Genomic DNA, 27,892 nt, shown 5'->3' on the forward strand with positions numbered 1-27,892 from the left:
TTGTGTGCTAAGTTGGCCAACTATTTTGTTTTAAAATCAAAAGAACACAATGTGTAATTATTCAACAGTTGTGTTACCATTGTTGTGTTGCTTATTGTTCCATTGTATACCGAAGTGCGTTTTCCTTGTGTGAACACCACATTTTGCTCTCCACGGGGTTTAAAGCGTAGCTTTACTGAACCGGTTTGGTTTCCGAGACCCTGGGCCATTTCTTTGACTGAGTGCTGCTCGGGATGTCCAGCTGAGATCACAAGGGAAAGGAACCAAGCACATCGTTTCTAGTGTTATCGTTTATATGGATGCAGTAATTAAAATTAACGGGTCTCCTCAGGAAGCGTTTCTAGTGGGCGGCAGCACCCATGGCAGTTGCGCAAGTGGGCCCAGGGGAAAGAGGTTTGGGAATCCCAGGGTCAGGGCACGATCTCCATCTCAGCAAGCCCTGGCATCTCCTCCAGCTTGAAGTGCAGACACCTGCTCGAGGTCACACGGGTAGGCCCCACCCCACAGCAGCCTGCCCTGCGCGACACAGCCTTGTGACACAAGGGAGCCGGGAAGAGGGGTCCCTTCAAGCCAGGCCCCAGCCGTACAGCATGTTTGACTATAAGCCAGCCAGTGCCCACACACTCGCTGCCCCTCCAAGCCCACACGTAGGCACGGAGCCAGAATCACTGTGCAGAGTCCTCATGGACCACGACACAGCGCCAGGGCCTGCCAGGCTCCCTTAAAGAGCCTTGTAGCCAAGCAAATCCAGCTGGTGTCTCACTGAGGCTGCAGGCCTGCCATGGGGCATGGGCAGGGCCAAGGCTCAGACAGAGGGGGACCCTGACAGAACCCCATCCCGCTTCCCTCCAGCCAGGATCTCCTCTTCGCTGTGCAAGGACCTGGGCTGCAGCTTGCCGGCAAGGCTGCTGCCGGGGTGCAGGCGTGCAAAGCGCCCCAGGGCCCAGATGGGGAAGACGTTGCGGTAGGAGGTGTAGCTGATTGCACAGGACTTGTTGAACACTCCAGAGATGTTCTCCTGCGAGAGGAGACAGACAGAAAGAGGCAGGATTGGCAGGGTGCTCACGAGCAAGGGGAAGTCCCACAAGCCCTTTGCACTCTCACAGGTCTGTCGCAGGTACTGTGCCATGTTATGACTGATGCACCCATGTTTCCCACATGTCCCGGCACACGGATACATTCCCTGCCTTCCTGCTCACTCCTGCGGAGGCAGGACTCACCGCCCACACCCAGGGCCAGGCTCCCCACCCCACTCCGGTGGCCCCTAGGGGCCAGACACTGGCCAGCAGTGCCTAGGTGGGGATTGCCCTGCCTGGCACAGAGCCAGCGTTAACAGGCTCTTGCAGCCTCCAGCATGTGGCGTGGTCGTGGCATGGATGGAGCGTGCTGCTGGATGGGATTGCGGCCAGCCCCATGTACTAAAACAGTCCTTGGGCTGCTCTAACGTGTGCTGGGGCCGGCCCCAGAATCAGGCAGTCAGACCTCCCCACCTCCCAGGGCTGCCCTGCAGCCCTTTGCCCATCCACTCCCACCCCCTTAGCACACGGTGCCCGCATCTCCCCGTACACCTCCAGCCACTGAACAACAGGGGTCAGCAGATGAGCCGAGCCGCGCCCTGCCCTGTCCCTGGTTCCAGCTGGATCCAGGGCTCCGCTAGTCGAGGGCACGGGGCCCTGGGAAGGGTCAGGTAGAGTCACACAAAGCCACGCGGCCTGAGCGAAGGGAGAATACCCCAGAGATATATAGAAGAAGCCTTGTCCTGCCCACAGTCCTTGCACCCAGGGTGCCCTGCGGTATGGTGAGCCACTGGGATGCAAAACGGATCCACATCCAGGGATTTTACAGGCTACTTCCATGTGCACAAAGCAGCAAACCCTGCAATGGCCCCAGCTCCACATGACGCGGAGGGCAAGTGCTGGCAGGGGAAGGCAGGGCACACAGGGTTGGCTTGGGGCACTCCTTAGTTTGCCAGCGTGAACAGCGGGGAGATGACAGGCAGCTGGCAAAGCGGAGCCCAGGGGCAGCGTGGTAGGGAGAGGAGGGAGGTCAGCCAGAGACCCTGCCTCATCTGGGTCACTCCCACTGCCGAGGGCATCTGTTCCCACAGCATTTCGCTGCTTTGCAGCCTTGGGCTGCTTTGGGCTCTGCATGGTGCCTGGATCCCCAAGCAACCACGACAGCAAAAGCCCCCTCACCTCATGGCCTCAGCCTGAAGCCTGCACTGATCAGAAGCAGGGCCCACCCAGAGTGTATCCCGGCACCCCCACCTCTCTGTGAGATCTACGGCTCATTACTGCAGCTAGGGATGGACCAACATGCTCTAAACAGCTCCAGCTGGTTCAACATGCTGCAGCTCCCTGCTCTGCCCCACAGGTCACCCCAGTACCTGCTCCCTGCCCCGGCTCTCCTCTCACAGAGTCCAGGGCAAGGGCTCCAGCTGCTGTTTAAACCTTCTCCACCAGGGAGATCGTCCCTTCTCCTGAGACCCATGACTTCTCCTGACAACTGCATTCCACCAGCTCACCCAGACAGGGAGGCTTTTCAATACATGAGACAGACCTCTCCCTGGAGCTGGACCTGGACTGTGGAACTCACTGCCACATGACAGAAGAGACCACAGGCCGGAACGAAATGCAAAGCTCAGCGATTCCACGGAGCCATCCTCAACCAGTGATTCCCCCTCACTGACAGCTCCCAGCAAAACCCTTTGAGTCGTCAGCCTGCTTCTCCCACAGCTGGGAGGGACGAGAGGGAGAAGGCTGGCTGGCTGAAATGCCTGCAGTGATAGGGGCTGGACACATTAGAGAAAGCAAAGAGGAGCTGCATACCTGAGGCCAGTCACCATTGGGCAGCTGCTTGTCAATCAAAACCTTGATCCCCTTCTCCAGCACCCCAACATCTGGGTATCTGCAAAGCGAAGGGGCCGAGGTCAGTGGGGCTGACTCCGAATAGCATGCTAGCCCCCGACCCCTAGCGCACGCGGCCACAGCCGGAGCTGTCCTCTCTCCCTCCCCGGCACCGCAGCGGGAACAGGAAAGCTCTTCTCCTCTCCCCACTAGCCCCCAGCACTCACACTATGGCCACACCCCCCACCCCTGTGTCATTCACAGGCCGGCAGGGTGGGCACCAAAGGCCCCAGACAACCAAGCAGGTGAGGAAGCACCAGGCATTAAAGCCAGGCCTGCGACAGCAGCCACATCCGGCCGTGCCAAGGCTGGGGTGGCAGCTCTGGGCTGCGCTGCTGCCTGGCAGAGCCTGGACGCTCGCTGTGGGGAAGCCGGTGGCATGACGATGGCACCAAGAGCCAGCCCGTGGATCGGAGCGGTCACTGGCTAACCCCTCTTGGCGCGGGCGCCTCCCGATCGCTCGGGCGTGTGTTCTGGGCTAGCCCAGGCCAGGACACCGCAGAGCACAGCAGGGGGCAGGCATGGCGCGAATGAAGGCTTCCACGCCAGCGCCCCGGTGCCAAGGTCCTCGGCAGGGCCGTGCTCTGTGAATGCAGGTGAAGAGGACGACGTTCTGCCGTGAGAAGCGGCATCGGTGCTCCTACCTGACGGCCATGAGCCCCAGCAGGGCCCAGCAGGTGTTGTGGATCTGGGAGGTGGGGCTCTGCACGTATCTGCGCTGCTCGCAGGACTCAAAGTCCTCTCCCCAGCCACCATCCTCCATCTGCTTGGAGACCAGGAACTGGCAGGCCTGGCTCACCTCCCTGCATGCGGCTCTGAAGGGACAAGGCAGAGCAGTGGGAGTCACTGGGGGCAAAGGGCCTAAGCCAGGGCGGCCTCGTGGGGCTTTGGGGGACGGGGCTGGTGGAGCAGGTAGGGGCAGGAGACAGTGTGAAGCTGGGCCAGTCAGGCTCTAGCAGGAGCCTGGGGCTCCGAGATAAGCCCTGGCCCCGGGGGTGGGAGCAGCAGCCTAGGGCCAGGCGAGCTCCTCTGGCGAGTGCACAAGCTGGCTGTGAACACCAGAGCCCCCAGCTGCGTGCGGCCAACAAGCTGGAGCGAGGGGACCACGGGCTGGGGACAAGGCCCCAAGGGGCTGTGACTGTCAGTGAGTGGGGGACGGGAGGGCTACAGGACAGGTCAGAGGAGCCCGGCAGGGAAGGCTGCTCTGGGTTTGAACAAGCTCCTCTCCCAGCAGAGTGATGCAGCACCCCCCATGCTCCAGGGATGGCGCCGGCCCCGGGCAGCCAGGGAGCCACACTCAGAGCCGTGCCGGACTCCCACACTCACCCGTTCTCGTAGGTGTGCTGCAGACAGGCCAAGGCCTCCAGTCCGAACCAGGTGCCGTAGGTAAAGCACACGCCCCAGCTCCTGGCGGGAGGAGAGCGCCGGCGTCAGGCAGCGAAGAACACTCTGCGGCTCTGAACACCACCGGCCCCCCGCACCACAGACGGGCATGGGAAGTCCCCCTCCCTCCCCACCACAGACCACGGGGAGGGCCCTGTCACCTCCGTCTGTCCCCTCAGGCTACACTAGAGCCGTCGTGCACACACGGGCCAGAAGTCGCAAGCCCATCCCACGTCGCTGCATGTCTGGCTCGTCTCTAGTCCGCAAGCGAAGGGGGCTAGTCGCTCACCGTACAGCACCCAGCGCCTCACGCTCCGGTCTGCGGCGGCACCCTAGACACGACCGTAACAGGCCGGACTGCCGTGGGCTCCCTGAGCCAGCCCCCCACACCCCGGCCCCCAGACCCTGGCGTGCCCGGAGGGAAAGGGGAGAGAGGGCTGCCCAAGAGTGCGGACACCAGCCCCTCTCCCCTCACCCCAGCCGCCTCCTGCCCCGAGCAGCGGGGCGTTTGCTGCACCAGAGGTGCCCGTGGCCACTCACCCTTCCCACGAGCCGTCAGCTCTCTGCACCCTGCAGCAGTATGCCAGGCCCTCGCGCAGCGTCTCTCTAGACAGGAGGAGAGGGGGTTCCTTAGTGTGCACCGTCTGCCCCCCTGCCTGCCCGACCCAGGGGCTCCTTGGGAGCTCACATCCCCTCTGAGAAGCGGGGGCCTGGCTCCTATTAAAAGGATCACCCGAGGGCCTTAAGCTGCAAGCAGGACTGAGCTTCCACAGCCCCTGGGGGCTCAGATGGAGACAGGCCCTCCACCCCGGGACGTTTGCTGGTGGCCTCCCAGCTGGTCTGCAGATGAAACACATCCTGGCCTCACACAGGAAGCAGACGTACTCAGGCGGGCTGTTCTGAAAGGGTAGCTAGGAAAGGAGGGTGCCCCCCGCTGCCCCAGGGCAGGGCTGTCCCAGGGGCGTGCACCCAACCAGCAGCACCCGCTGGGAGAGCAGCTGCCGTGTTCGGTTACCGGGTTCGTTCCCGGAGCCGTGTGCGGCAGGGTCTGCCCTGCGGGTCAGAGCACACAGGCAGAGCCCGCGCCAGGTTCATCCCAGCAGGCCCCACTTACTGATCTCCCCAGGGTGCAAGCTTTGAACTGACACTTCAGTGCTCCCTCGCCCCGTTACCTGACCTCCTGGGCCCGGTGCTCAGGGAAGGCCCCGTGGAAGTGCTTCAGTGCCTGAATGACGGCCGACGTGCACTCCACGTAGCAGTAGTCTATCATGATATCACCTGCCGGACAGAAGCAGCAGCAGTGAGCATCCCCATCACACAGGGACTCGTGGCCAGCAAGCAGCTCGAGGACAATGCCAGGCGCTGACAGGGGCCCTGCCTCCCCGGTGCACTCCCATCCAAGGAGCTGTCTCTGGGGATGGGCACTGGCTGTGTGACTGGGCCGAGACCCCCCCGAGCCTGCCTTGGGAAGCACTCCCAGCAGACCTGCCACTGCCTCCCCTCGCGGTGCGAGCAACAGTAGCTGGAGAGAGGCACATCGCGCCTACCCTTACCGAACACCTCCGAGGGGTTCAGGAGCTCCAGCAGCCGGCCCCCCCGCTTGGTTTCGTACGTCGCGAAGCCTCCATCAGGATTCCTCATGCTCAACAACTGCCCGGACAATGGAAGGGAAGAGACTGACAATCCAAACCAGCCTTGTTCACTCCCTGCTACAAACCAACCCCCTCCCCACGACCCCCACAATCCCTCTCCAGAACCCTAGATCCCAAGGCCAGAAGGGCTGGCCTGACCTTCATAGCACAGGCCAGAGACCTGCCCCAAAGTAAGTCTTTTCCAATGACAGCAGATCCTCTAAAAAACAGGCAATCTTGATTTTAAAATGGCCAGTGATGGCGAATTGACCACAACCCTGGAGTTGTTCCAAATTTTAAATACCCTCTCTTTCCAGTCTCAATTTGTCTGGCTTCAGCTTCCAGCCATTGGATCATGATAGACCTTTCTGTGCTAGACCAAACAGCCCATTATTAAATATTTGTTTCCCATGTAGGTACTTCTAGACTGGACTCAAGTCACCCCTTAACCTTCACGTTGTGAAACTAAACAGTGATAGACTCAAGGAGGTCAATCAATGGGACAGGTCTTCTAATCCTTTAATAATTCTCGTGGCTCTTCTCTGACCCCCCCAGTTTATCAACATCCTTCTTGGATTATGGACATCAGAACTGGGCACGGGATTCCAGCAATGGTCACACCGGTGCCAAATACAGAGATAAAATAACTTCTCTCCTCCTACTTGAGATTCCCCTGCTTATGGATCCCAGGATCCCATTAGCTCTCTTGGCACTGGGAACTCCTGTTCAACTGATTCTTCAGCAGGCCCCCCAAATCTTTTTCAGAGTCCCTGCTTCCCAGGATACAGTCCCCCATCCTGTAAGTATGGCCTGTACTCTTTGTTCCTAGATGTATACATTTACATTGAGCCATATTAAAATGCAGTTTGCTTCCACCCAGCTTACCAAGTGATCCATATCGCTCTGAATCAGTAACCTGTTCTCTTCATTATTCACCACTCCCCCAATCTATGTGTTATCTGCAAATTTTATCAGTGATGATTTTAATCCTCAAGCGATTAAAAAAATATTAATCACGATTAAACTGCACGATTAAAAAAGTTAATCGTGTTTAATCGTGCAATTAATTGTGCTGTTATACAATAATAGAATAGAATTTATTTAAACATTTTTGATGTTTTCTACATTTTCAAATATGTTGATTTCAAGTACAACACAGAATACAAAGTGTACAGCGTTCACTTTATATTTCTTTTTTATTACAAATATTTGCACTGTAAAAAACGAGAGTATTTTTCAATTCACCTCATACAAGCACTGTAGTGCAATCTCTTTATCATGAAAGTGCAACTTACAAATGTAGAATTATGTACAAAAAAATTGATTTCAAAAATAAAAATGTAAAACTTTAGAGCCTACAAGTCCACTCAGTCCTATTTCTTATTCAGCCAATCGCTCTGACAAACAAGTTTGGTTACAATTTGCAAGAGATAATGTTGCCCGTTTCTTATTTACGTCATCTGAAAGAAAGAACAGGCATTTGCATGGCACTGTTGTAGCTGGCATTGCAAGATATTTACATGCCAGATGCACTAAAGATACATATGTCCCTTCATGCTTCAACCACCATTCCAGAGGATATGTCCATGCTGACAACGGATTCTGCTCAATAACGATCCAAAGCAGAGCAGACCGACACATGTTCATTTTCATAATTGAGTCAGACGCCACCAGCAGAAGGTTGATTTCTCTTTTGGTGGTTTGGGTTCTGTAGTTTCCACATCAGAGTGTTGCTCTTTTAAGACTTCTGAAAGCATGCTCCACACCTCGTCCCTCTAAGATTTTGGAAGGCACTTCAGATTCTTAAACCTTGGGTGGAGTGCTGTAGCTATGTTTAGAAATCTCACACTGGTACCTTCTTTGCATTTTGTGAAATCTGCAGTGAGTGTTCTTAACATGAACATGTGCTGGATCGTCATCCAAGACTGCCATAACATGAACTATATGGCAGAATAGGGGTAAAACACAGAGCAGGAGACATACAACTCTCCCCCAAAGAGTTCAGTCACAAATTTAATTAACGCATTCTTTTTTTAATGAGCATCATCAGCATGGAAGAATGTCCTCTGGAATGGTGGCCGAAGCATGAAGCATATCTGGCACGTCATTATCTTGCAATGCCGGCTACAAAAGTGCCATGTGAACACTTTCAGGTGACATTGTAAATAAGAAGCAGGCAGCATTATCTCCCATCAATGTAAACAAACTTGATTCTCTCTATTGTTCAACGGCACAATTAATACTGCAATTAATTTTTTTAAATCACGATTAATTTTTTTTAGTTACTCGTGTGGATTAATCACAGTTAACTGACAACCCTAATAAAAATATTAAACAGCAAGGGCCAGGAAACTGATCCCTGCAACACACCTCTAGAAACACACTGCTTGATGCCGATCCCCTGTTTACCATTATATTTGGAAACCCATCAGTTAGCCAGTTTTTAATCCATTTAATGTTTGCCATGTTAATTTTGTATCGTTCTAGTTTTTTCACCAAATTTTGTGTGGTACCACATCAAACATCTTACAAAAGTCTAAGTCTTACATCAACACTATTACCTTTATCAACCAAACTGGACAGGATCTATTTTCCATAAATAATTTTTGATTATTCCAATTTTATTCTCAATGGTGACTGGCATTAATTATATCACCCTCCTTTAATTTTTTATTAATGGAGTTCCTTAGCCGCTCCATTACCTTGCCAGGGACTGATGTCACACTGACCGGCCTATAATTAACTCAAATATTTTATTTACCCTTTTCAAATACTGGCACAACATTAGTTTTCTTTCAGTCTTTTGGAATGTCCTCAATGTTCCAAGGCTTATTGAAAAATCAACATTTACAGTCCAGTGAGCTTCTCAGCCAGCTCTTTTAAAAACTCTTGGATTCAAGTTATCTGGACCTGCTGATTTTAAAATGTCTAACTTTAGTTGCTCCTGTAACACCCTCCAGAGATACTAATGGAATGTAAAGATCATCATCATATGATAACGACTACACCTTTTGGCTTTTCCCCAAATACAGATAAAAAATATTTATTGAACACTTCTGCTTTGTTTTGCATTATTACTGATCATTCTATCATTTTCATCTAGTAATGGACCAATACCATTGTCAGGATTCTTTTGTTCTTAATATCTTAAAAAACTCCCTCTTATTGTCCTTAACTCTGCAGGCCATAGATTTCTTCTTGTGCCTCTTTGTTTCCCTCATCCATTTTCTACAATTCTTAGCTTCCGGTTTCAACTTCCCTTTTCTTTCATTTGTTATACATTGTTTTCTTATTTTTATAGGTGCCTTCACTTCCCCCCTTATCCAGGTCTTTCGTTATCCATTACCGCCTTCTTCCTTGATTGTGGGATTGTAGCTTTTGGGCATCAAATTGTTCTTAAACAATTCCCAGTTATAATTTTGGTCTTAATTGTTTAGCTTTGTGAGATTGGTCCTTTTAAAGTACCAAGTATATATGCTTCTGGTCTGGACTTTATTCTGTTTGCACATTACTCATGTGATCAAGTTATTATCACTTGTACCTAAGCTACCATTAATATTTAGTTGTGTGATCAGTTTCTCTTTATCTGTCAAGACAAGGTCCAATATAGAATTCTTGCGTGTCTTTTTGAGTTAGGAAACGGTCAAGGAGATTTTGAAATCCCAAGGATGTTTTGGTACTGGCTGCATGAGCCCTCCAGTGTGGGTCACTCTGACTGAAGTTCCCCACGATCACACAGCTTTTCCCCCTACACACTGTAGATAGGTGCATAAGGGTCCGGTCATCCTGGCCCCTCGTGGGATTTGGGGTCTGTAGCGAACACCAACTTGTGCTCTGTCTGTCAGAACACTGATCTATTAGCATTCGAGATCATTGGCTTCTGAGTTATCGGTGACTCAGGACAGGTGATGCCATTTTTTTATGTAGATGCCACTTCCCCTCCCCTTCTGCCCACTGGATCCTTGCTAAATAGGCCGTATTTAACATTACAATTAACGTTAACGATTTTAAGATTCCAGTCGTGAGACTCCTCCCAGCCGGTTTCAGTAATGCCAGCTAGATCACATTTATGCTCATAGATGAGCAATTCCCGTTCCTCTTGTTTGCCACCCGGGCCCTGAGCATTGGTGCATATGCAATTCAAGAATTTTTTTCTCTTCATGTTCTTTGGCTCCTTGATTTTATTCTCAACATCTCAATTTTGTGCTAAATGAGGCCTCATTTCTTCCTTCTTTTTTCCCTTCCCTTTTGCTAGGAGCTGCCCAGAGCCAGAGGCACTTTTATCCTCCCACGGAATAGCTGCCTGGTCTCCAAGGCCCTGGAGCCAGCTCGGGACGCTCGCGTCTGCTCCCCAAGACCTGGGCGAATGAGCTCTCTGCCCAGGGCGTCTGTGCTGTGAGCAGCCTGCCCGCCCGGGGAAAGGCACTGTGCTGTCACTCCACGCACCCCCGCAGGGACTGAGAACAGCTCTGCGCTCTTTCCCGCACCCAGGGCAACCTGGTCGTGGCCTGTCAGGCTGCACGCGCTGCTCCCCTCTCAGGACTCGGGAGCGACACCCGTTGGCAACGAGAGGCCCTGCACTAACAGCCCTGCCGGGGCTCCTCCTGGGGTTCATGCCAGCCAGGCCCAGCTCACATCCAGATGTGATCCCAGGCTCAAACCCAGCAGGTCGTATGTCCAGCCACAGGACGCCGGAGGCCACAGGGGGAGAACATCCCTCACCCAGAAGCCATTTTGTTTTAAGCCGTTCCGAGAGACGTGGCGCAGACTCGGAGGGTCTCCCTCCCCACTGGGTCTCCGCCACCTCTTACCACATTCACAGCATCAAAGAGGCGCCCCGTGGGGACATGCTCTGCTATGAAGGGACACGTCTCCTGCAGCAGCATCACCGACTTCAGCCCCTCCGCAGTGCAGTCAGCCACGATCCAGCCGCAGTCACGGGTGCTGAAGGGGAATCCGCCCTGGGGAGTCAGGCACCAGCACTCAGCCCCAGGAGCACGGAGAGCGAGGGCAACTCCCCCGCCACGCTCTGCCCTGCCCAAGGGAAGGTGGAGCCCCCTCATGCAACCCCACATTACAGCTCCGCTTGTGCACGTGAACTGGGGAGAGAACGCTCACAACCATCCCCCCCACCGAGTCCAGCAGGAGGCTGGGGAATCCCTCCTTAACAGCAAGGTGGCACCAGGAGTTACTGCAATAGCTTTCACGCTGGAGGCTGGGACCAAACCTAGGTCTGGGCCCCGAGCAGAGTGCCAGCAACAGGTGAAGTCCAGCCCGTGCCATGGACAGGCGTCCCACAGACAGTCAGTCACTGAGCAGCTGGGCGCAACGGGAGCCCCTGGGGCAAGTGAGGCTCAGAGCTGGCACAGCGGGGGCTGCCACGGAGGAGTCTGGGGGCAGGAGCTCGTGCTGTGTCTGGCTGCCCTTTGCCTGTTATATGGGACCCTTAATTTCCCAGGTAAGGCAGCCTCCCTCACCAAAAATACCGCACTGGAGAAAACAACGCTGCCCAGCCCCAGCCACAAACAGGCCTTAGTGGGATTGTGCCGCATCGCCTTCCATGGCAACTGGCCTGGCGGCCACCCCTGGGCCCACACCCTATCGGCCTGGGCTCACAGAGCCCCTCCTCTGCGATGTGATGTGTATCAGCCAAGCCCCGCCCGTATATACAGACACCAGGCCACCTGCTGTTCTGCTTCATATGCCACGGGCACCGCCAGGTAAACGCCAGCTCGTGCCCTTCTTCCAAGCAGGCAGACCGTGTGCGTGGTGGCCCAGCCTGTCTAACCGCCAGCCCCTCGGCACCTGGGATCACAGTCACAGCCGCAGACTCCTCCAGACACCAGAGAGTCGCTCTGCGGCCAGAGCCTCCCTCTGATGCTATCACAGGATAGCTCCGCTTTGAGTCTAACAGAGCTAGGGGCAGCCGGACACATGAGGAACGAACATGGAACGACAGGGGAGAATCATCCCAGGGAAATCCAGGCCTGTGGCAAGCTGTACCTTGCTCATCTGGCGATAGTATTTCTGGTAGTCGGGCGGGTTATCCGGAATCTGCAGGAGATACAAGGAGCACCGGTGAGGAGGAACGGCAGGAGGTCCCATACGCCCCACCGCAAAGGGCAGGGGTCCCACAGCTATGGCAATGGCCATGGGATCAAGGCCAGCCGCGCCTGCAGAGTACTCCTGTTTGCACTGCCAGTCTGATCGCCAGGCTGGGACTGGTGCTTGTCCGTGCCACGTCTCCCTGGATCGGCCCAGGGCCAAGGCTGGCCCTAGACTCTAGCGGTGGGGGGGGGGATGAGCAGAAGGGACTTCCACTGCTGACCTATTGCAGTATGCCCCGGTGCTGCCCTGGCACGGCTGTGTCAGCACACATGGCACCTGGAGCTCTCCCCCCAGCCCGGCTGCAGAGGGCCCTGTGCGTCCACTCGTTTTCAGTGCTTCACCCCCCAGAGCCCTGAGAGGGCCCCATGGCTCAGTCCGCACCAAGCTTCCCATGAAGCTGCCCTGCCACGCGGGGCCCAGCACCAGGGACAGGGCAGCCTGAGAGCCGTCGGCTGCGGGGGTCTGACCCCGGGCCAGGCAGCCCTGCTTAGAACAGGCCTGGACGATGCAGCGGTGAGAACACCAGCGGAGGTTCACTAGCGCCTGGGGAGCAGCCCCGGGAAACGGGACCAGTGCAGGGACGTCACAGGAAGCTCAGGGCCAGCCAGGCCCGTGTGCCAGCTGTGTCGAAGAGCAGGCGGGTCTCCCTCCCTGAGAGGGACAAAGCACACTGCCGTGACCTGCAGCACTTCCCGCCTGGGCTCCAGGGCTGGGTGGGGGAACAGCTCACTGCGAGAACCCTCACTGGAGCTGCAGGGGGGCAGAAGCAGGGCTCTGGAAACGGGACCTAGAGAGAACCCGGCTGGGTCAGCCCCTACAGAAAAGCCCCATGGAATGTAAGAAGGAGGAAACCTACAGATCCAGCGACATTTGACAGGGGCGCACAGAAAGGACTCTGCAAACTAGTGCATTTCATAGACAACAAAAGCCCCTGAGCTGCGCAAGCCTGTGGGGGACAGCATTCGCCTCCCTGCCACGCTCCTTTAAAATGCCCCGGGACTCTGACCCCCAGCCCCAAATGGAGTTAAGCACCTCAATACCTTTGAGACTCTAGGCCTCTCTCCCTACCGTGGTCTGGTACCAAACCCCTTCCCTCCGTATCTCCTAGGACGGCCAGTGGCGCTGGGTGCCGAAAGCCAGCTAACGAAACTGTAAACCCTGGGTGTTCAAACGCAAGGCCAAAAAACACAACTCCCGCTCACTCCCCGGGGGGGCAGCACAGCTCCGGAATTCTCGAGAACTGTAACGTAAGGCTAGCGTCCTTCCAACAGCACCAGCGCGCCTTTCACAGTGAAACCTGGGGGAGCTGCACCCCCCCCGACCCCTAGCTCCCACGCCTACGCCTACAGCGCACGGAGGGGATGATCCGCATGGCTGGATGCCGGGAAGCTGTGCAGCAGCTCCGTGCACGGGAGGACACTGCAGCCTTACCGAAGTCAATGCTGACTCCCCACATCTGCGACCCCAACTCAGTGCTCACCTGGGTGATTTTGAGGAACTCATGGGCCTGCCTCAGACAAGAAGCGAATGCCGGGTCATTCTGAGCGCCAGCCTAGACAAGGAGGCAGACACACGAAATTAAGAGACGTCACTGCTCAGTTCTGTGATCAGCTTAGCTCTTCGGGAAAAACAAATGAGAAGAGATCTCCTGGAATCCGTGCCCGGCACAATCACTCCCTGGTAAGAGTCAAACACAGCACTCTGGCCAGCCAGGGACTCCGGGGCACCAGAGTTTCACCCAGCAGATCTGCACTAGGGTGGCTCATCTGGCACTGGCTGGTACAGGCGAGGAACAGGAACGCCCAGGCTCCGAGCGACTGGCAGAACAGCAATGCAGTGCCCGACGCTGGAGCTACGCCAAGCAACACACCTCCATCGCTCGCTCGGAGCGGTCAGACCCCAGTCTCTATATTCCAACACCGCTGCTGGCTCCGAGCCGCGCTGGGCTCTGGGCGGGTTGTGCACAGCTGGTGCGATGTGGCCCATCTTCGTAGCAGTGCCCCAAAGAGAACACACTGCGCGTGCAGGAAAGAGGCGACAGGAACTCCCCTTGATCCCTGCCCATATGCACGTCAAGGCCTACCCACCAGTGCCGTGGGGCCACGTGCCTGCACCTGACGGGGGTTAGGACAGTATTTTCAGGGGCCACATGCCTATGGAACAGCTATAGCGGCTTCTCCCTGCAGCTGGCCAAGTGCAGGTTCCCAAGCGGCGAGACAGTGCTGCTCATCTCTGGGTGTTTACTACCGGGACACGTGCAGAGCCCCATGACATTCTAGCCTTCCTCCAATGACACCTCGCACCCAGCGTTCAAAGGCCAGTCCGCCTGCAAACCTGCACACACCTGCCTTTGTACGCAGGTGCGTCCACCCGACGCTACGGGGCACTAGCTGTTCCGCACCCTTAGCGTGCATTCGGAGCTCTTTGGGATCGCAAGCCTGCAGGTCTCTCTCTAACGGCTGTGCTCTGGCTGCGCCACCGGTTACCGCAGGGGTGGCCAACCAGAGCCTGAGAAGGAGCCAGAATTTACCAATGTACATTGCCAAGGAGCCCCAATAATACGTCAGCAGCCCCCATCAGCTCCAACCCCCACACTCCCAGCACCTCCCACCCACCAGCAGCCCTGCTGATCAACGCCTTCCCCTCCCCCCCGATCAGCTGTTTCGTGGCATGCAGGAGGCTCTGGGAGGGAAGGGGAAGGAGTGAGGGCACAGCAGGCTCAAGGGAGGGGGCGGGAAGGGGTGGAATGGGGGCAAGTCCTGGAGCAGAGCCAGGGGTTGAGCAGTGAGCAACCCCCAGCACGTTGGAAAGCTGGTGCTGGGCCCCGGAGTCGGTGCCTGTACAAGGAGCCACATATTAACTTCTGAAGAGCCGCATATGGCTCTGGAGCCCCAGGTTGGCCACCCTTGGGTTACCGGCTCAGTGCAGGGAGCTCAGGGTGACATTCTCTGGCCTGTGCTATGCAGGGGGTCAGACTCGATGATCGTAACAGTTCAGTCTGGTCTTGACACCGGAGGCTGTAGAAACCTCTCTCTAGTGTTACTGTTGAGTGTAAACTGTAGGAGCTGGGCCCCCAGGAGCCATGGCACTGAGGAAAGTGCAGGATGGTGCCTGTCTGAGACCCATGTCCCTTGTGGGGCGGCCAGCAGGCTGGCACAACCAGCAAACGTTACCTCCAGGAAGGCTTGGACGGCAAACGCTGTGTCCCAGAGCTGGGATCCGTTGGTGCCCTGGAACAGAAGAGCGTGCACTGAGAAGCAGCTTTTCCATCCGCCCCAGGCTTCCCACCCACCCCTACAGGACACGATGCGCAAGTGCGGCCACGCTGCCTGCAGGCTGCCATCACGCTGTACCCATGGGCCCCGCAGACAGAGAAGGCTGTAGGGCACGCTGGCTGGGTACCGGCACGCTGCACCAATGGGCCTCGTGCACAGGGAGGGCTGCAGCCTATGGGAACCCACTGGGGCAGAAACGGGCAGCAGGAGCAGGGTTATGGGGTTTTTTGGTTCGGGGGATGGGAGTTAGAATTTCCCTCCAAAGCTATTTTAGGGTCTGATCCTGCAAGCCCCGCATGGACCCAGTGCAGGATGGCTCCAGGCACCTCACCCAATCCAGTGCTGGTGTATACAGCACCCTAGGCTGCAAGCTGCATCCCACACACAGCGACTGGAAACAAGAGAGAGCCCACAGCAGCAGGGAGAGCGCGAGCCGTAGGCACGGGCACGGGGGAGAGGGTCTTCGAGCTGAGATGTGAAGCGAGGCAGAGCCAGGAAGGCTGGCCCAGAGGGAAGGAGCTGCAGGGAACACGGCTCTCGCATGGTAGAGGAGGCCGGAGGGAAGGGGAGAGAAGCTGCAGCAAGCCTACAGAGGGGTTCAGAATGAGGTCAGTTTGGCCATGGATCCCAAACCCAGCGGGGAGTGCGAGGAGGGGACTGGGATGGGCCGACGGGGCTCCAGGCACATGGGGGGCTTGGGCAGCAGCCTGTGGGTCCCGCTGGGTTCTGCAGGGCTGGGCCGTGGGGCAGTCCGAGAGAGGGCAGTTGCGGTAGTCAAGCCCAGAGGAGCTGAAGGCTGGGAGGTGGTCTCGGTGGACCACTGCACGACTAGACCACCTGCATGGCGGATCTGTGAGTGTTCTGTCAGCCGGGACCAGGCCACGACACCAGGAACAGTCCCTGTTTGCACAGACAGACAGCAGTGCGAGCGGCTGGCCGGGGGCAAGGAGAGCTGTGGGGCAGGGTAGAAAGGAGGTGGCAGAGCTGTGTCTGGGGGATTCGCCACTGCCCCAGGAGAAGCAGATTTGCCTGGGAGACACTGAGCTGCAGGAAGTGGGACAGAGAAGCAGGCCTGCGTGGCCAGGGCATGGAGGAGCAGCACGCAGCCCCTTTCCTTGCTGGACACTCAGCTGAGGCCAAGCAGCCGTTAGTGCTCTGTTCTAGCCCCCAGCACAGGCAGGAGTGGGGCTGCCCGCTAACGTGGGGGCCAGAACCACACAAGCAGAGACAGGACAGGACAGGACTCCTCCCCTAGGCTTCACCTCAAGAGCAATAAATGTGTGGCGGGGCGGAAAGCCAGAGCAAAGGGGCTGGGCATGGGATGACGGGTGCCGAACAACCCCCAGAGGTGCAGGGGAAGCAGCTGCCTGAGAGCAAGGACACATACTGCTCCCGATACCTATCCCTTCTACCCTCAGCCAGGAGGAGGAGCAGGGACAGGAGAGGCGGCTGCCGCGAGCCACACAGCTGGACCAGGGCTGGCCCTACGACTACCGATAGCCTGGCAGGAAAGGGAGACACTGCAGGGGTGGCAGATCCCCTGAGGCAGAGCAGCCTGGCGAGACCCCCTTTGCAGTACACGCTCAGTCCCCGGGTGAGGGATCCCTGCCCAGCCCTGCAAGCCGTCTCAGCAGCAGCGAGAGCGCGCCCAGCGTCCCTGCGTTCGCTGCCAGGGCCACAGCGCCGTACCTGCATCTTCAGGCCGTCGAGTCCCAGCCTGCATGGGGAGAGAGCACATCATTGCAGCAGCCTGGGGAGTGCGGTGCCATCCCCAGCCTCCCGCAGCCACCCGGCGTCCGACAACACTGCTGTCGGGGCATGGAGTACTCGGCTTCAGTGGCAGTCTTTCAGCGGATTCCCCAGGGGCCCTGGCCCGCCCCCTCCCAGCCCTCTGGCCCCCACCTGACTGGGAGAACTGGAGTGAGTGGGACTTGCTAATGAGAAGCCAGTGTCTGGAGCTGGCTGCTGATCAGTGTGGGACCCCCCTGTTCGCATGCTGCCTGCAGAGAGCCCCCTGCTCCTGGGGCCTAGGCAGCGGGGTAGCCCTGGGAGCAGAGTGGGGTCCCGCACGGCAGGGCTGGGCAGCGGGTTCCCTGCTAGGGCCTGCGGACTCCCGCGCGGGACAGCGGGGCTCTCTAGCGGAGCCCTGCACGGTCTTCGGGGCTGGGGAGGTGCATGGCCCTGGCCTTACCAGAGGTAATCAGGGATCCTGGAGACATGCTCCTGGAAGGCTGGAGAGCTCTCCCCCTCCACGTACCAGCGAACCAGCATGTTAATGGTCTTGGAAATCTGCCGAGAGAGAAGGCGTCACTCCCCTGCAGAGCACAGCCGACCTGACCTTGTGGCCAGCCACAGGAGCAAACTCCAGGCTGGGGGCTGTCTGCAGGTGAGCGAGCAGGTCTACATGGGGCTCTGGCCACAGAATGGACCCCTTGGCATCCCCATGTCTGTTCCCCATCACAGCGCAGGAGATCACTCTCCAGCCAGGGCCTTCCACCAGCTGACTCCACACCCCGCAGCTGTTCCCAGAAGACTCCGCAGAGGGGGACAGCTGGCATGCCCTGCCTCCACTGCCACTGGACAACAACCAGGCGGCTGCTCATGCCCCTAGTCATCTCCTGGGAACTCTCCTGTGTGCAGCGCCCAGCACAACAGGCCCTGAGCCCGCCTGGATTGCTGCTTGCTATGGTTACATGCCAGGGCATCTGTGCAGAGCCGGGGAGTCCCAGGCCGGTCTCTCCCATGCCTGGGCAGGAATCGGAGCCAGCTCCGTTTATTCGTTGGGAGCGGTAACGAGCAGCCTACCGGGCCAATGCTGATAGCCTTGGTGAATCTGTCATCAGCCTTGATGTGGTCGTACAGCTCCGCGATGGCTCGCTGCCTCAGCCGAGCGCTGTGGTGGGCTTCGTATACGTTCAGGATGGCTGAGACGGGAATGAGAGAGGCACAATAAGGAAACTCTTACCAGCTGCATGGTCCCAACTCCTGTGCAAGCAGGGCCTGGCCCCGAGCCCCAGAGAGCTCCCCCCACCCCTTCCCTGGCTGGCCAAGGCTCTGGGGGGAGCAGGGCACAAGCCCCAGAGACACAGCCCCAGAACGCTCCACACCTGGACTAAACCCTGGGTGTTTCACTGCTGCTCAGCCCGAGGCAGGGCCAGAGGGAAGGGGGAAGCTGCTGAATGGGGGACAGAACCTGAGGAATTCACTCGGTCCCCCAGCCCACGGCCCGCACGGGACTCGGAGCCTCTGCAGTGTTTGGCGCTGTTCTACGAGCCCTGATTCGGCACCAGTGGCACCAGACACTCAGGATGGCCCTGGGTTCAGCCTCCTCCAGCGGCAATCAGCACAGAGCCCTGCGCCTCTTCTACCTGCTGGGCCCAGGCGGCTGCTGCCGGCTCGCGGCCGACGCAAGCAGCCAGTGCAGCACACAGATTGTTCTCATGCCCGCTGGGCAGGGCAGTAACTGAGGCGCTATGCTGAAGCCAGGCGGACACTGCTTCGTCAGGCACAGGCATTCCCTCCCGACTTAGTAATTTACTGTCTTGCCAGCTTCTGCCCCTGGCCACTCTGAGATCCCACTGGCAGGGCAAGGCTGACGGGAAGCTTGGGGGCTGCACTGGGGTCGGATGCAAGGCTATGGGGCAGCTCTCAACTCCGTCAGTGACCCATGGCAGTGGGGACAGAAAACAACCTGCACATCCGCTATCCCTCGCCCTGCCCTGGCCAGGCCCAGCCAGTGCCCCACTCACCATTGGCGAGCGTGAGAAGCCAGCTGTGCGGGGTGTAGAGATCGCAGGCTGCCACGTTATTCCTCTGGGCCGGCCAGTCAATGCTGGAGTAGTCCTGGATGTACAGCTCCTGGCGGGGAGCAGGCAGGAGATTAGCCAGCCGGTCACTAGCACGCCATGGGAGCAGACCCATGAGACGGCTGCAATTGTCAGCATGGCGGCATTAGCAGCCGGGGAAGTTCAGCATGGAGCGCGCAGGGCAGCACCAGGGAAGGAGGACAGCGCTGCCTGGCCCGCTCTGCGGGCTCCACACCGGCCACCAGGAAAGGTCCCACGTGGGAGCTGCTCCCAGCGCCCTTCGCTAAAGAGACTTAACAAGAGCAGAAAGCACCTTCAGATGTGGGGGGCCTCCAGGGCCCACATAGCCCAGAACAGGGGGAGCATGTTGGAGCATGCTCAGGCAGAAGGGAGGGCTAACACTTCAACTTAATTCTGGCTGGAGGCCTGTGTGCAGGACTCCACCCTCCTCCAATTCACAGCAGGTCTCCCACAGCCCCGTGGGCAGGAAGACGACGGCCCCCTAAGGCGTAACTCCCCTTCAGGCCTAGGGGTGTCAGGTGCTCAGCCTGAGACACCAAGTCTGATTTGCAGAGGGCAGAGCTCAGCTCTGTCAAATCAGACCCCTCCCGGGGGGCCAACAGCGCCTTCCAAAATATCACTCTTCCCTTTGGAAAGTGCAGGCCTTAGGCATTGTGAACGAGTGTGTGGTAAGTACCATGCCATGGCATTCACAGGGAAAGTCTGCTCCCTGCACAACCCCAGACACTCTGCCCTTGGCTTTCCTTCCTACCTTGTCCTCCCAGCTCTCTCCTTCCTTCCCCAAAGCCCACCCCAATTCCTGCCCCATAGGGCTCCCTCCATCCCTCCCCTCCCATCAGCCAAGGTTATCAGCAATGGAAGAGCATTAATGCGGTGCCTTATATTGGCTATTTGAGGAGAGCACTCCCGGCCCCCCGTGACTGTCCTGCCCACTGATCATCAGAAATAAGACTGGCAGGTGACTGGATCACAGGGCAGAAGAACCTTCACAGACAGAATATACCAGCTACCGAAGGGCAGAGAAAGGCATAACAAGAACCAGTGGCTAAAGCCATAAGGCCAGAACAGTGAACAACAAGGATGATCAACCACCGGAATGAGCTGCCAAGGGAACTGGCAGACTCTCCATCTTCCAACTGGCTGCTTTTCTGGATGGCACACTGTACTGAAGCCAGACATCGCTGGGCTCAGTCTGAAGTAACCGGGTGACATTCTCTGGCCTGTATTATACAGGAGCCTGACGAGATGATCTACCAGTCCCTTAACGTGATGATTCGGCCTCCAGGCTGTCATGCAGACAGCAGGGCATCGGTTCCATGCAGCTCCTGTTTGGAAGGTTACTACCACACATATGATGGCAGAGCCTTTCCGTCTGCTAACGAGAGCTGGGATGCTGCACAGAAGTAACACACCAGTGGCCACATACTGACATCAAGGGGCCCAACCCAGCATGGGCCAGTCATACCTCAGCCCTAAACTAAAGGGAAAGCATGGAAGGGCCACGTGGCTCAGTCAAGCAACAACCCCCTGAAGGAGCAGAAATGCAGCCCACACGACGCCAACATACAGAAGCATCAGCCGTGACAGGGAAGGCGTAAGGAGGCTCAGAGGGAACCGGAATGGCCAGCAGCAAATAGGAACTTCTGTAACTCTCGGAGAACCAGAAGCTGGCGAGAGTCGCTGGCCCTGTTAGAGCAGCAGGGAGCGAGCGGAACAATCAGAGAGGACGAGACGCTGAGGGGCAGGGTTGCCAAAGTCTTTGCCACAGAGAACGAGGGGAGATTCCCACCCCAGAGCTCCTCTTTGGTAACAGAGACGAGGCAGCATGAGGAACGGAGGTGTCAGACACGGGGCTGCTGGGACATGGCACAGGGCCATCGTGGTTAGTGCCCAGGCAGAGGGGAAGACCCAGAAGCTCTGGTGGGATGGGGGAACAAGGGGTTGACGTGGGGATCACATCACATCACAACGAGCCCACAGGGATCTCCAACAAAGCACCACCAGGTGCTCAGGGCCTGCGATTCAGGTCCAGTGAGGAGATTCGGGTCCATGCGACTAGACACAGCTGGGCCATGGCAGGAAGGGTCTCCAGGCCACCGTTACCCAGGGTGAGGAGCGGGGTGGGTGCTCAGGGAGTTCGCTTACCTGTCTGAGGCTCTGGACAAGCTCATCCTCCCCGGCAGTCAGGCGCGTGGCGTAGCAGTAGCTCATCGGCAGGTACACCTGACGGCAATGGCACCAGAGCGTGGAGGGGTGGGCTGGCATCCAGGTCGGGAGCAGCCTGCCACACCACAGAGGAACGCTGTCGCAGGGTGCGGGCTGGGGAGTGGAGGGTCGCAGGGACACGGGCACAGCTAAGGACAGGGCTGTGGGGCAGTCAGAGGGGTAATGTGCCCAGGAGACCCTCGGGGGCCAGGATAGCCGCTGCCTCAGCGTCAGAGCAGCCCTACAGGACAATGCGCAGACCCCAGGCAAACACTGCTCCATGCTCCTGGGGTGCGGGGGAGCTGGGAGAGAAGCCGGAGACCTCGTTTGGAGCCAGGAGACCGTCTCCTCCAGCAACGCAGCGAGGCTGTTATCCTGGGCGGGGCCCTCTGCCAACAGGCTGCATCTGATTCCCTGCGGTTCGTGTTAAAGGGTCCAGAGGGAGGCGCAGGGGAATAAACAGCCTCTCCTACAGGGAACATTACAGGGAAACTGCCGCTATTTTCCCTGTAATCAGCCAAATGGCTGAACTCCCTCACCTCACACTGCCCCCTGCTCCTGGCCCCATGGCCAGCTCGGGCACCAGCTGTCCCTGGGCGCTGGGAGAGTCTGCGGCACTCCCAGTTCCAGGACGGGGACAGCCATGGCATGCCAAATGGGGAGGAACCATGTCAGGACCCAGCGCAGGCTCAGCCCCAGGAGGAAGGGATTTGAGGCGAGCGCAACGTGTGGGTCTGGAGGCTGGCAGAGAGGGCAGGAAGGCTGGAGCTCGAGCTTGGATGGGGGAGGGAAGGTCATCAACAGAACATCCCTCCTGAATCAGTCCACGCCCCAGCGTATCCCCTCTGCTCCAGGTCCTGGCAGGAATGGTGGCTGGTTTCTGTGCCTGAAGCCTGCTGGCCCAGGCTGAGCAGGAGAATGGGGGACTGGTGCAGGCCGGAGATTGCTCTCAGGATCCCTGGTGTTCAGCGTTGGGCTCTCTGCTAGGTGCTGCTGTGAGGGGACGGGGCTGCGGCTTGGGACTGAAAATCAATACACTCTGCAGATACAGAATAGCACCTACCACAGCTCAGGGAGCAGCGTGTTCATTCCCTCCCAGCTGTAAACATTCAAGACGGCCAGCCAAAACTTCCCCCAGGACGGAATTCCCACAGCACCACCTGGAGAGACACAGACACAGATCTGGGCTCTGATGGCAGCTACAGGGCCTGGGGACACGGACCTTACCATGTGACAGGGCATGAACAGAGGCTCCTGAATCCTGGTTTGGTCGTGCGGCAGGCAGGGGCCCTGGACAGTTGCAGGCACACAAAGGGCACTGCACACCGACAAACAGCCATTCAGAAACGACATGTGGGAAAGGCACGTTTTCTGTGCAAGGTGCAGCTGGTGACACCACTGAGCGTCGTGTCATGGAGCCACCTAGTGAAGCTAAGCCACGCGAGGGGTGCTGGAGATGGCGATTTAACCCACAACTGACTGCCGAGAGATGGACCGGATGTTTGCAGAGATGGACCTGCCTCCCAAACGGAAGTGTTTGCAACCGGTGAAGGAGCGGAGGCTTCATCATCACCCCAGAAGGTAAGCACTGGAGAAGCTAGGGGCGGCAGGGCAGAAACTAATGTGCAAACTGCACATGCTGCCATGCAGCCGAGGACAAGCCATTGCAAAGGCTCAGGCCACTCTGGGAACATGTCCCCTCGCCTACCACTCACCCCTTCGAAGCTGGGCAAGTCCTTCTAAACATAGTCCTTCTATGGCTGCTGGGGCGAGAGGACAGGATATCAGAGAGCTCCAGCCGCATGCTGACCTTTGCTGTGGAGGTTGATCCGAGCCCTCACGAGGTCAGGGTCATCTGGCCCAACTCCCAGGATCCTCAGGGACGTGTAGTTGAGTGCTGTGCCAAACACTGTCGATTTGTCTTCCACGTGCCTGCCGCATACAGAGAGTGGGGAAGTCAGACGTGGCTGAGAGCTTGTGCCATCAACCGAGACTGGTTTTACTGGGGCAAACCTAAGCAGGGGATTAAAGCTAACTGGGCAAACTAACCGAAAAGCAATCACTCTGGGCCATGCTGCTGGGAAAAGGGAAGGAAATGCTCCCGGTCCCTCACGCTAGAGGTCTCCCCATGGTGAAGAAGGGCTCTCGTCACGCCACATGCTGGCCTCCACGGCACTGCAGCACCAGCAGTCTCACACTCAGCAGAGCTCCGAGCCATCTCCCACATGTAAGGGAGCACCAGGCCAAGCTTGGGATGCTGCGGCGGGGGCGGGAGCTTCAGAAGCACTCAGCCATGGCCTAGCCTGTCCCCGCTGAAGCCATGGGCAAGCGCTCTCGTCCAGCCAAGGGGGAGCAGAGCGACACCAACGCCACGTACTTTGAAACCCCCACCGTCGCATTGCTGGAAATGCCGATGAAGTGGGGCTTGATTTGATAATGAAATCAGAGTGTTTTTCTCCCAGTGGCCAGCTTGAGGGCTGGTGGGATTTCAGTGATTTTGTTTAATCGGTTGAAGGTGAGACACACTGAAAATGAGCCAGTTTTGAACATTCTCCCTCATTTCCTAATGCTCCTCTGGGTCCCTCTCTCCTTCGCTGGAATAGGGAAACCTGCCTAGACAGTGGCGGAGATCTGGCCGTGCAAGCGTACGTTTCTACCATGATTTCTTCCCCTTTCACCAAGGCCTCTGATCACAGATCCTCCTCCTAGAGACGGGAAAGACATTCTTCTCCGGTGAAGCCAAGACAGAATGCACGTAACAAGGGTTACAGCCACAATGCCTCTGCAGGCCGGCCCCCGACACCACCCTAGCGAAGTTCCCGGCAGTCCATCCCTGCCTGCTGAAAGGCTCCCCTCGCCCTTGTTCCTGTGTCCCCCTTCCCTGAGTGTATTTAATGACCCAGCCAGCCCAGCCCACCCCACTAACACACCTTGAGCCACCACAGCTGCTCTGCACCCCCCCAGGAGTGCCATGACCCGGGGCGGGCTAGTGACGGGCAGCAAAAAGCAGGTGGAGCAGGACCTAATGCCTGGCAATCATGTCTCAGATATAAGGCTGTATTAGGGCAGATTAACAACACGCGAGGCAGACATCTCAGGAATGGAACTGGCTTTTGTGCTTGCGAGGGGCTTCTGAGATTTCCATACCATTTTCACCGGCTGTTTAGTACAGGGACAGACAGATAGGAATCATTCCTCTGGTCAACCGGGTCTGGAACACACAACCGACCCAATGCAGCAAGAAGAAGAAGAAAGGAGCTTCTCTGCTACTCACAAGCCCCAGCCTCCGTCAGGGAGCTGCACCGAGCGCAGGTAACGCACCATCTCCCTCCTGTACCCTTCTGGCAGTGGGATCTTGGCAACGTGGCAAGTGATCAGGAAACCTGTTGGACAAAACAGTCCGCTCTTTAGGACAAACTACCCCCCGATTTCAGCCACTGGCACAGTCTAGTTGGTTCAGAGAAGCATTCAGAGTAACAGCCGTGTTAGTCTGTATTCGCAAAAAGAAAAGGAGTACGTGTGGCACCTTAGAGACTAACCAATTTATTTGAGCATGAGCTTCCGTGAGCTACAGCTCACTTCATTTGAGCTTATGCTCAAATAAATTGGTTAGTCTCTAAAGTGCCACACGTCCTCCTTTTCTTTTTTCAGAGAAGCATGTGTCCTCTTCATGGTCAGCACAGGACACGAGAAATCACTGTAGCTAGGAGTCCCAAGTAAGCACTGCACTTATAGCTAACAGGGCGCAGCTACAGCCCAAGGCTAAATGACTCCAAGGTCATCGTCTGCTGGAACCCAAAAGTGTCATCAGGGCCATCCAGACAGCATGCACATCAGCCTGTAACAACCACATGACCTTCCCTAGCAACCCCGGTTTCAGCCCCCACGGTGGAACAGGCTGTTGGGGTCAGAACTGCACCAACGGACCCCCCACAACACACACACACATTCAGCAAAACCAGACAGGGGATTTAACTGGCTAGGTAGTTCTTGGTGCTTCACAACAGACGCCAGCTCATTATTAAAGACACGTTCATTGGGGATTAACTGTAGTGCAATGCAGCCGGGGCATTTCCTAGGTCACTGGCTGGGGAAATGGTTGACCACTAAAGGTTTACTGCCCAGTGCGCTGGGGAATAACAAGACGCTGCCCTGCCCAGGCCTGCGACAGCGTCTGACCCTGAATCATCCCCCAGACAGCTAAGCAAAGAGCCACGGATCCCACAGACCCTGGCCACGCTGCCGGATTCTGCTTGGCACCCGCTATCCCAACCCTAGGCAGGTAACTCTGTAGGGAAGTGCTGACGCTCAGAGCACACGGCGCAGCCCTTTCATCCACCGTACCTGGCAGCAGGAAGAGGGGGCCCCCATAGTCACCGGCCCAGTGCCCATCCTCCGCCTGCAAGCCAGAGTAAAACTTCATCCCATTCAGCGCCGCTTCCTGGGCTGTGCAGGCCTGGGGCAAGGCCTTGAAGAACTTACTCTGCAAAGAAAGGAAGAGGAGCGGGAACAGACACAAATTAAAAGAGCAATGCTCCAGCTCGCGCACAAGGAATGGCCAGCGGCCAAGACACCAGCAGGCTCCCAGCACCGCACTAGCTGGTGCAGGAAGGGCAGGGGAGGAATCATGTGCCTTATGTTAGGGAATATGGCAGCACTGCAGGCCCATGGGTAATCCGGGTACGTGTACCTCCCCCATGGCCTGCACTGCACTGGCCTTTCACACAATGCTTAGTAGCAATGCCAGCAACCGGACACCAAATCCAGCACCAAGCGACTGTGCGGCACCTGCGTAGGGACAAAGAGGGCATGGGAGGGGAGCAGAGGAGGAGCGTGGATACAAGTAGGGCGCTTGCTGCCTTGAAGCACTTTCTGAGTCATTCAGTGCATTATCCACAGAGAGGACCAGGCCTGCCTAGCCCAGCATGGGTCAGCAGGCAGGGACAGAGCAGGGCAAACAGTCTCCCCCCATATTTTCAGGGGCCAGATTCCAGGGCTCCAGGCATGGAGGAGCCAGAGGATTCTGGTCCCAGGTGTGTAAGATACCCTCTTGCAGGTGGCTGTGACCCCTTCCCTCTTCCCCAGTAACCAATACAACCAGGTTGGCGTGGGATTGCGCATGCTGCCCCTGATGCCGGCATTACCTGTGCCTGCCCTGTAGAATTAGCACGCGCGTGAGTCCAAGACAGCCACTGAAAAGAAGCCTTGCTTCAGAGACAACAGCTCAGCATTTGGGGGCAGGAGACAATGGCAGAAATAGGGGAATTACAGCCAGCCACAAGAGCATAGGGTTCAGGTGGGTGCCCCCTTCCCAGCCTTGGCAAGCGCTGCGCGTGAGGATCAGCCACCCACCGTGTCCAAGCCGAGGCAGTGAGCCTCCAGCCCGCTCTGCTCTCGCTCAGGTTCCTCGCCAGCCTCCAGACAGCGCCATCTCTGCCGCCCCTCTTCATTGCTCAGTCGCCAGCGGGCGAGGTCACTGGCAGGTTCTGTTTTATACGGGCCGCCCCTTCTCCGCAAACACCTGGAGAGACCACAGGGGACCAGACAAACCCCGGGCGCGTCACCGAGCGCTGCTGGCTCTGAGCATCAGGCGGCCAGTGCCCTGGGCCGCGCAGTAGACAGGAGAAGCCAGAGATCTCCGCACTCGGCCCCGCGCTGGCTGCCATCACTTACATTTTGCAAAACAAGAATGAAGGGGCAAGCACCTGACAGGCCCTCCACCGGGCCCGCACAGGGGGCCACTTCTGACAGCGCTCCCCCTTCCTGGCACCTTCCCGCCCCACACTGCCCTCCTGTCCTCGCAGCAAGTCCATGGGGAGCCTCCCATCGGCCCATGGGGACCGGTCACTGCAAAGGGGTGGCGGCTCTCTCACCTCCCGCCGCGCTGCGAGGGGTGGGGCAGCTCATGGCTTTAAAATGTCTCTGAACTCCTCGGAGCCCCGGCCCCGGCCGCACTGCATGGGGGGGTGGGGGCCGCACTGCACGGACCAGTGACTGCGGGCACCGCGCTGTGCAGCGTGACACCCAGCCGTACAGCGCCGAGCACAGGGCTGGGGCCGACTGCCCGCTCCGGGAGCCGCCGGAACAGAAACAAGCTACAACTGGGCTGAGCAACAGCACCGGCCGGGGTCACACAGAGACGCGCTCTCGCAGACAGACAGACACACACACACACTCGCAGAGATACGGACACCCCCCCCCGCGCGCGCCCACTCACGTCTCGCGCCCCATCTCGCGGCCGCCCCGCAGCCTCTGCCGGCCCAGGCCCCCGGCGCGCGGCTCCCCGGCTCGGCAGACATGGGCCCACGCGGCGCCGGCCAATCGCGGCGGGCCCCGCCCCCAACCCCGCCCCCGCTCGAGCCGGGACCGGCCGCGGCCCCGCCCCCGCAGCGCCGGCCCCGCCCCCCGGCCGCGGCCCCGCCCCCGCAGCGCCGGCCCCGCCCCCCGGCCGGCCACCGCTTCCCCCGACCGCTGCCCGAGAAACGCCCCGCGCTCGGCCCCACGAGCCTGCCCCCAGGGGGCGCCCGCGCCGGCAGCTCCCCCCCAGCCCCGCCCCT

At 58.0% G+C, this 27,892-nt stretch overlaps 1 protein-coding gene across 1 annotated transcript; it reads right to left on the reverse strand.

The window, feature by feature from the left end:
• Positions 1-27,655, reverse strand: LSS (lanosterol synthase). The gene is made up of 22 exons (XM_048869560.2): positions 27,553-27,655; positions 26,688-26,856; positions 25,680-25,818; positions 24,610-24,718; positions 23,146-23,267; positions 22,399-22,495; positions 21,276-21,411; positions 19,053-19,161; positions 18,109-18,227; positions 17,495-17,592; positions 16,993-17,020; positions 15,202-15,258; positions 13,509-13,580; positions 11,924-11,974; positions 10,732-10,881; positions 5,843-5,939; positions 5,462-5,567; positions 4,830-4,895; positions 4,233-4,313; positions 3,551-3,721; positions 2,829-2,907; positions 1-1,018 (listed from the first exon to the last, which is right to left on the reverse strand). Exons 1-22 carry the CDS (start codon positions 27,564-27,566, stop codon positions 806-808), a joined length of 2,283 nt encoding a protein of 760 aa, XP_048725517.2. The 5' UTR covers positions 27,567-27,655; the 3' UTR covers positions 1-805.
• Positions 27,656-27,892: the final 237 nt, after the last annotated feature.

This window comes from Caretta caretta, chromosome 11 (genome assembly GCF_965140235.1).
Source record: "Caretta caretta isolate rCarCar2 chromosome 11, rCarCar1.hap1, whole genome shotgun sequence".
NCBI lineage: Eukaryota > Metazoa > Chordata > Testudines > Cheloniidae > Caretta > Caretta caretta.